General features: G+C 34.8%; 1 protein-coding gene across 1 annotated transcript; it reads left to right on the top strand.

The window, feature by feature from the left end:
• Window positions 1-5,433: 5,433 nt before the first annotated feature.
• LOC110892643 (uncharacterized mitochondrial protein AtMg00810-like) lies at window positions 5,434-6,597 on the top strand. The gene has a single exon (XM_022139797.1). The coding sequence runs from the start codon at window positions 5,434-5,436 to the stop codon at window positions 6,595-6,597; it is 1,164 nt and encodes a 387-aa protein (XP_021995489.1).
• The last annotated feature ends 3,174 nt before the right edge of the window (window positions 6,598-9,771 follow it).

Below are 9,771 nucleotides of genomic sequence, written 5' to 3'. Positions count from 1 at the left end.
TCAGTAGGATACCTTCCGTAATGCCCGTGACGAGTTTAAGTTTATATTATGCCCCGAAGGGGCTTTTCGGTCATTTTAAAGACTTTAAAAGGGATTTTCGAGTTCTACAGGAAATCTGAGTTTCCCGAACAGCTTATAAAGCTTAAAATACTTTATTTATTATTTAAAACTAGTAGCAACTGGAATCGGGTCAAAAGACCTTGTAGAACTCCCGTTTTGGCCAAAAAGGGCATATTCGGTATTTACCGAACCGTAGCCATAACCGCAGGTTATGAGCAAGGTAAAAATTATTAAAAATCTTTAAAATTCCCAAAATATTATTTTACCACAGTGGGTAAAGGTTTTGGTGACGAAAACTTGGTTTAGATGGGCGTTATGCTAATTGCGCCGTTAATTACAAAACTTTCTTAAAAGTGCGCCTTTTAGCATAACTCTCATTCTAGACCTCGGATTGACGTGAAACTTCACGGACATGCTTATAATTTAATAAGTAAGGTTCTGGTCCATTCACGTGTCCGAAATACTCGTTTTATTTTTAAAAGGCCGTTACGGTCAACTTTTAGGCGAATGACGGAATTGCGCAAAAGACTCGGATAACTCATGAACCGACCACGGAGGCTTATACCAACATGTGACCTGGTCCTAAGAGAGTCCTAAGGTATATTTATACCTCACTAAAACGGGTCAGAACTGAAGTCAAAGCAAAAGTCAAACTTTTGCGACATTCGGCTCCGAACCGGTTCAATATAGCAAATGATCGATTCAAACGAGCGCAAACAAGTTTATACACTTATTATCATGTTTTATGATTATCAAAATAGGTTCCATAACATATATATTACAGATTATGCATAAATCGCCAAAATAGCTTTCTGTTGACTTTTTAACCGCGCGTTTGACTCGATATTTGACATAGTTAGAGTGGTGATCAGGGGGAACCCTCTTAGAGGTTTAATACCCACATAAATACCAACTTATAACCATTTTTGATTCGTCATATGACTGAACCATTTGCAAGACATTGTAGTGACAACCGTTAGTTACGACGGTCGCGTTTATGAGCTATAACTATGGAAATGTGAAACCAAAATGGTTATGAATGACTTACAGAAGTTAACTCTTGATGAGAGAACAGAAGAGAAGGCTAGGGAGCTCTTGAATGATCAGATACAAGTGTTTTTGAGTTGTGTGATTTGTTATGCTTAAGGCATGCTATTTATAGCCAATGCCAAGCCTTATTGATCATTGCAAGCACTACTATCAGACCAGGGGTGATGGTAGGTGTCCCCTAAGTGTTATGGGTTGAGCATAGGGTGCCCATGCCCCATAATTATGTGCATGATCGTTCACAAGCTCCAAAAGTCAAGAAAACACAATTTTTCTGCATCTGGGCACTTTACGCGGCCCGCATGGGAGTTCCATGCCATTTTAACGCGGGTCGCCTAAAGTTCAAAAATCAGACGCGAAATAGAGGAGGCTCACGGCCCGCCTCAACTTATGTTGAAACTTCACGCGGGTCGCCTAAGGTTAAGATTTCAGGATTTTTAAATCTTTTTGTAATTATTACAGAATCTGGCCATTAATAACGAAATCTTTCGTAATGATTCGCCTGACCTTTCGGTTTTGAAGGGGTAACTTTGCGGTTTGGCCCTCGGTTATTTACCGATAGGGGCCTCGTGTTAATTACCCGCATTATTAAGTCCCCGGTTTATTTATTAATTATATTGGAAAGCCTTAACTTTCGCTGTTGACGCTTTTAACCCTTCTTCTACGAATTCGATCGTAACTTTCTCGTTTCATATCGAAACTTCGCGAAATTCATATATATTATTTTAGTGAGGGTATAATACCGTTACAAAGTCTTTGGAACGTTAAAGGGTCACTCAGAGGTATTATTAAACATGTTGACACAGTTAACCCTTGTAGTTTGTAATCTCTCACTTTCTTCCGCGTTTTATTTTTGTACGATCTATAATTTATTCGTTTGAAGGTTTAAGCATTATTTAGGGATACTATACAGTATATTTACCCTTGTTGACATTTATAACCCTCGAATTTATATATACTTTCAAGGTTTGTCAAAATTAGTCCTTTATTTATTATAGATGCCACGTGTAAACAAATGACACGTGTTAGCACATCAGTGGACACAAAAATTCGAGGTGTTACAAGGAGTTTGTTTGCTTCTTTGCTTGTTTTGTTTCTTGTTTGATTTGGTGTGTTATCCTGGCTGATTTGTTAAATTTGTTTGGTGAAACTATGATTAGTAGGTTAGAACCTGATAATCCTCTGTATTTGCATGCTAGTGATTCCACTACTTTAACTGTGGTTAGTATTAAACTAAAAGGTACTGAGAATTACACTGTGTGGGCTAATGCTATGATTTTAGCATTGAGAGTCAAGAACAAGATTGGATTTATTGATGGAACTTTTGCAAAACCAGTGGATAATCTTGTTCTTGAAACTCAATGGGAACGATGTAATTCTGTTGTACTTACTTGGATTCTGAATTCTGTTTCGGAAGAATTGTATTTGGGTCATGTGTACTCTAAGTCAGCTGCTGAGGTTTGGAAAGAACTTAGGGATACATATGACAAAATTGATGGGTCAGTTGTGTTTGATCTATATCAAAAAATTAACTCATTCAAACAGAATAGTTTAACTGTGGCTGAATATTATCACAAGCTTGATATAATGTGGAAACAATTAGATCAGATTCTGCAAATACCTGTCTGTACTTGTAATGCATCAACTCAGTTTAATAACTTTAACCATTTAATCAAATTAATGCAGTTTCTGATGGGTCTTGACAATGTATATCAGGCGGTTAGAACTAATTTGCTTATTAGAGAACCTCTTCCTAGTTTGCAAGATGCTTTTTCTGTTGTGTCCAGGGAAGAATCTCATAGGAATTCTAATCTGTCTTTGTCTAATGATCGATCTGTTGGATTGTTTGCTAAAACTAATTCTGTTGTAGATAACAAAAAGAAATTTGTTAAAAGTTCTAATCAGAATTTAAAATGTACAAATTGCAATAAAACTGGGCATACAATTGAAAAGTGTTTTGAGTTGATTGGATATCCCTCTTGGATGAAACCTCCAAGAGGGAATCAAAGTAAAAAGAACAGTTCAAGTAACAATGCATGTGTTGATGACTCTAGTGTGCCTGTTACTTCTTTGACTTCTGATCAGTTGACTAAGTTACTTAGTTTAATTAAGGACAGGGCACCTGAAACTTCTCAGAGCTGCAATGTTTCAGGTGGGTTTGTTTGTTCTAATGTGTTTAGTAGTCCTGTTTATTCTTTTGGCTATGATGTGGGGAAAGGGTCAGGTTGGATTATTGACTCAGGGGCTAATAATCATATGGTAAAATCTGAAACTAACTTAAGCAACTATATTGATGTTTCTGATTTAAAAATACAAGTGAAACATCCTAATGGTACTAAGGCCTATGTAACCAAGATAGGTTCTTTTAAATTGGCTGAAGGTGTGGTTTTACATGATGTGTTTGTTGTCCCTGAGTATAGTGTTAATTTGATTTCTGTACATAAGTTGGCTAGAGATAATAAGTTGTTTATTGGTTTTGATGAACATAAATGTTATATACAGGATTTGTTAACCAAGAAAATCCTGGTGATTGGTAGTCAACTTGAAGGTCTATATTTCTGTGGTAATACTGTTGTGTCTAATGTGTCTAAGTTTGATGCTTCTTTGTATAAATTGTGGCATGTTAGGCTTGGACATCCTGCTGATCAAGCCATTAGAATGTTTAAGGATACTTTAAACATTCAGTCAGGGCCTGATCATGGACCCTGTGATGTGTGTCATAGGGCTAAGCAACACCGGGAGCCTTTTCCATTAAGTGAACATAAAAGTTCTCAGTTGGGAGAACTTGTTCACCTGGATGTGTGGGGCCCTTACAGGGTTGCTAGCAGGGATGGTCATAAGTATTTTTTGACCATTGTGGATGATTATTCCAGGGCTGTTTGGGTGTATCTTATGAAGAATAAGTCTGAAGTTTTTGAAAACATAAAAGGATTTGTTAATGTTGTCAAAACTCAATTTCATAAATCAGTTAAGTGTTTTAGGTCTGATAATGGTTCTGAATTTGTAAATAATCAAATGAAATTGTTTTGTAATGAACATGGAATAGTTCATCAGACTTCCTGTGCTTATACTCCTCAACAAAATGGAATTGTTGAGAGAAAGCACAGGCACTTATTGAATGTTACTAGAGCTTTGTTATTTGAAAGTAATTTACCTGTAAGATTTTGGCATGAATGTGTGTTAACTGCTGCTTATCTCATTAATAGGACACCCTCATCTGTGCTTGCTGGAAAAACCCCATATGAGCTAGTATATAAATTCAAACCCTTCTTAGATCACTTGAAAGTGTTTGGGTGTCTGTGTTTTTGTACAGTTTTAAATGAACATGATAAATTGAATAGTAGGGTAGAAAAGTGTGTCTTTATTGGGTATTCATTGGATAAAAAGGGATATAAATTGTTTAGTCTTGACTCAAGGACTATAATTTTTTCAAGAGATGTGAAATTCTATGAATCTGTTTTTCCTTTCAAAGAACAATCAATTTTTAAAAATTATGATTCAAATCCCATTAAAGACATCAATACCCTTAATTTTTTTGATTTGTATGAAAACACTGAGCACAATCATTTTCAAACTGTGGATGATCCCAATGATGAAAGAAGGGTTAGAGGTGAGTCTGATGTGAGAACACAGGAGGTTCAGCAGTCAGTAAATCTTGATACCCCTACTGTCACGGCTGATGAACAGCAGACTAGTGAGGTTCAAGTATCATCTGACATGGCAGACCCTGTGAGTATCACAGATGAAGCTCAATTACCTTCTGAGGGAGACACTGAGTGCTTAGCTTCTCCTGTGGTACCTAGAAGGTCCACAAGAGTGTCAAATTTTCCAAAGAAGTTAAATGATTTTGTTGTTGACAGTAAGGTCAAGTATGGTATTGAAAAGGTTGTAAATTTTACTAAGCTTACTTGTGATAATAAATGTTTTGCTTCTAGTCTTTCTAAAGCAATTGAACCTAAACATTTTAATGAGGCTATCAAAGATCCTAATTGGGTTTCTGCAATGAATGATGAGATTCAAGCTTTGCATAGAAACCATACTTGGGATGTGGTTGATAGACCTAAGAATAGGAATATTGTTGGGTGCAAATGGATTTATAAAATAAAGTATTAATCATCTGGTGAGATAGAAAGATATAAAGCTAGGCTCGTTGCTAAAGGGTTTAGTCAAAAAGAGGGTATTGACTATGAGGAAACTTTTTCTCCTGTAGTTAAGCTTGTTACTGTTAGATGCATTGTTGCTTTAGCTGTTCAAAATAACTAGAATTTGTATCAATTAGATGTTAATAATGCATTTTTATATGGTGATTTGAATGAGGATGTTTATATGTATTTACCGGAAGGTTATGAAGACAATGATAAGTCTAAAGTGTGTAAGTTGAATAAGTCTTTGTATGGACTAAAGCAAGCTCCTCGAATGTGGAATGAAAAACTTGTGGGAGTTTTACTTGGTTCTGGTTTTGTCCAAAGCAAATGTGACACATCCTTGTTTGTTAAAAATGTTGATAATATATTTGTTGTGCTTTTGGTTTATGTCGATGACATTGTGGTTACTGGTAACTCTATGTCTGAAATTGAAAAAGTAAAACAAAGTTTAAAATCTCAATTTTTGATTAAGGATCTAGGGCTGTTACAATATTTTTTAGGTATAGAAGTTTTAACTTGTGATGAAGGTTTATGCTTGTCACAAAGAAAGTATCGTACTGACTTACTGACTGAGTATGGAATGCTAGGATGCAAACCTGTAAGTGTTCCTATTGATCAAAGTCATGCTGTTAATGCTTTACTTGAAAGTAATTCTGGTCCTTTACACAATATAACTGGGTATCAACAGTTAGTAGGGAAACTTATATACCTCTCTCACACTAGGCCTGATATTTCATATGCTGTTCATATCTTGAGTCAGTTCATGCATAGTCCTACTGAAGGACATCTAAAACTTGCTTTTCATTTGTTAAGATATCTTAAGTCTGCTCCTGGAAGAGGGTTGATATTTAGTAAGAGTAAGTCTTTTAATTTGACTGTTTTTGCTGATTCTGACTGGGCCAAGTGCTTGGTGTCCAGGAAATCTGTTACTGGATTTTGTGTTTTCCTTGGTAACTCTTTGGTATCTTGGAAAAGTAAGAAACAGACTACTGTGTCTAGGTCTTCAGCTGAGGCTGAATACAGGTCTATGTGTGCTGCTGCATGTGAATCTATTTGGTTAAAAAATTTGCTTAGTGAGTTAGAGGTCAATGTAGAAGTTCCTATTAAACTGTTCTGTGATAATAATGCTGCTATCTCTATAGCAGCAAACCCAGTTTTCCATGATCGGACCAAACATTTTGAATTAGACCTGTTTTTTCTAAGAGACTTGATTTCAAAAGGAACTGTAAAATGTGTTGGTATAAAATCTGAGATGCAAGTGGCTGATATCTTTACAAAAGGGGTTTTAGTTAAAGATCATCAGTACTTGTGTGAAAAATTACAGTTGTTTGATATGTTTAGATGATGGAATTGTGGGGGGGGGGTGTTAAAAGTATTAGACTTTATTTTTTCCTCTGGTCAATTCCATTGGTCAATTCCATTTTTCTCTAATTATTTTTTGTTTTGTTTTGTATGTTCTGGATGGGCTTTGCTACTGGACTACTGGATTTGCATTGGGCTTCTGGATCTGCATTGGGCTTTTACAACGAGTTGGGCTTGGAGGCTATATAGAGAAAAGGTCCACTCCGGGTCATTTGGTTGATCAGTTTGAGTTCAGATCTATATAATGTCTTGGATAGATATTTTCACACCTAACTTGCCAGTCTTTTTGTGGTCATCGTTCAGTCTTGGTTCTCTCCATATTTAGGCGATTAGGGTTTGTTCAGTTGTGAATCACTTTGATTCACTTTGAGTTGTTTGTTTCCCTTGTTGTTGTCTAGCAGATTATCTTGTTGATAATCTGCGAGTGAGAGTCGGTCTGTGAGTGATTTCTGTCAAAGTTCATCTTGTTCAGTTGTATCAGTTGTTTAATTTGGGTTAATACATTTGTGGTTTGGGTAGATCTGTCTCTGATCCATATTTTTCACACTTTCGTCATACTTCTGAATTTATATCTTGAGATTACCAACTATCTCGATGTAAGTTCAGATTATTCGTTCGAAAAGAAAAAATACACAGTTTTATCTTGAGATTCAACCGACTTGAAAAGCAACACCATTATGTACTTAATAACGCTTTGGTCCATCATAACATATACTTTCTCACTTAAATTATAGCTTTCTCTTGTTACTGTTCTATAATTTATTTTGTCACTATTCAATCATTCATTTTTAACTATATATATTTTTTTCGTCAGTATTCAATTATTATCCTTGATGAAATAAATATAGAAGTACGTGTATGTGAGTTTCAAGGTGATACCTGAATATGAGCATGGATGGTGGAAAACGGAAATGGTGATTTTGGGGAGCATGTTTGTTGATTCCAAGAAGTCCATGTGATAGACAAGAACATTCCTTTGAGATGGATATCATTCAAACAACTTCATCTTTTCTTAAAAAAAAACAAATATACATTTATAGCTATAAAATCATAGACATATATCGACTTCAATTTTCAATCGGAGGCACTCATTCTTCCGATTACAAATACGTGCCTTAGTTATTACACATATGTAAAATGATCATTATACATATGTAATTTGATTCTTAGAGATATATAAGTAATCAAAAAACTATATTATAATATATGGTTATGATATAATAGGAACTTTATTTGGGTAAGAAAGATATGAAGTAATCTTGTCCATCTATTTAGTAAGTAAATGTTAAGATTAAATGAGTGATTAAATGAGTGAAATTGAATCAAAAAAAGGAGGCGCCTGAGTTTGTGTATGGGTATTCTAGTCAATCCAAATCAATAGTTTCTCTCTCCTCCAACCCCGCCCCCGGTTTTTAAATGTTAAATAACTCTTTCATACAACATTATTATTTTTTATAAAAATTGCACCATAAAATCGAGCGTTTTTTTATCTTTAAAATGAGTATACTATTGTTATACTTTTGAAAAAAAAAATTGAAAAATTTGAAAACCCAGATACGTAAAACGCAATGAAACCTAAAATAAAAATTTTGCAGTTGCAAGTTATAAAACGTAATGGGCTTTAACATGGCCATGTTTATGTTTTAACATGGTCATGTTCTTGTTCCAACATGATCATGTTCCTATTTCAGCATGATCATGATCATGATCATGTTCTTTAACAGAACTTACCTCACCTATTCCAAGTCTAAAACGCAATTGGGTTTCACATGGCCATGTTTCTGTTTTAACATGACCATGTTACTGCAGGTCTGGTCTAAAACACAATGTTGGTTTCACAGCATGATTATGTTTCTGTTTTAACATGATCATGTCAGTTACCTAACCAACATTGTCATAACATGATCATATTTCTGTTTTAACATGATCATGTCAGTTACCTCACCTTTCCATTCCATCATTCCAGGCCTAAAACGCAATAGGTCTAAAACGCCTGGTTTTCACTACAACATGATCATGGTTTGTTTTAACACGATCATATATGTTATCATGTTTTGTTTTAACATAATCATGTCAGCTTAGTGTACACCCAGTTTCATGTTTTTATATGATCATGCTTCTGTTAAACATGATCATGTTCTTTAAGTCTGAGTCTAAAACGCAATAAGGGTTCACAACATGACCATGTTTCTGTTTTAACATGATCATGTCTGTTTAGTTCACTTCCAGGTTTAAAACGCAATGGGTTGGGTTGGCTTTCACAACAACATGATCATGTTTTGTTTTAACACGATCATGTGAGTTTACTATGTACCCCAGGTCTAAAACGCAATGGGTTGGCTTTCACAACATGATCATGTTTTGTTTTAACATGATCATGTCAGTTTAGTGTAACTCACATTCCAGGTCTAACACGCAAGGGGGTTTCACATGGTCATATTTCTGTTTTAAAATGGTCAAGTATTTGTTCCAGCACCACTCCAGTACACTCCAGGTCTAAAACGCAATGGGCTAAAAACACAAAAAAGTCTTTTTTTCATTTTGTTATAAAACGCAATGGATTAAAAGCATAAAACAAATTTATTTTTTATTATGTTATAAAACACAATGGACTAAAAACACAAAGAAATTTTTTGGTTCTAAAATGCAATAGAGTAAAAGCACAGATAAATGTCCTTTTTCTAAAACACAATAAGCTAAAAACACAAAGAAATGTCTTTTTTTTCTAAAGCACAATGGACTAAAAACAAAGAAATGTGTTGTTTTTAAAACTCAATGAACTAAAAACACAAAAAATGTGTTTTTTTTTTATTTTTCTTGTAAAACACAATAACTTAATTCAAAAACTCACATCGTAAAACGCAATTCAAAAATTTCTTACACAGACCGAAGCCGATTTCTTCAACAATTGACGAAATTTGAATATTTGGAACACTTATCAACGATCGAATCGAACGAATCGAGTGATTCACTTCAAAATCACGGGAAAAAAATAAGAAATTGTATGAAATTAAACTGGGTTTCTTCAAAAAAGTTGAAGAACACGTTGATTGAGTGTTTAAATCACTGATTGATGACGAAATCGCACTATAATGTAGTGATTATTGAATAGAAAGTGAAGAAAAGGTTGAAGATGGTGGGTTTTGAAGTTACAGGG

This window comes from Helianthus annuus, chromosome 12 (genome assembly GCF_002127325.2).
Source record: "Helianthus annuus cultivar XRQ/B chromosome 12, HanXRQr2.0-SUNRISE, whole genome shotgun sequence".
Lineage (NCBI taxonomy): Eukaryota > Viridiplantae > Streptophyta > Magnoliopsida > Asterales > Asteraceae > Helianthus > Helianthus annuus.
The sequence above is the reverse complement of the archived record's forward strand: the minus strand, read 5'-3'. Positions and strand labels throughout refer to the sequence as shown.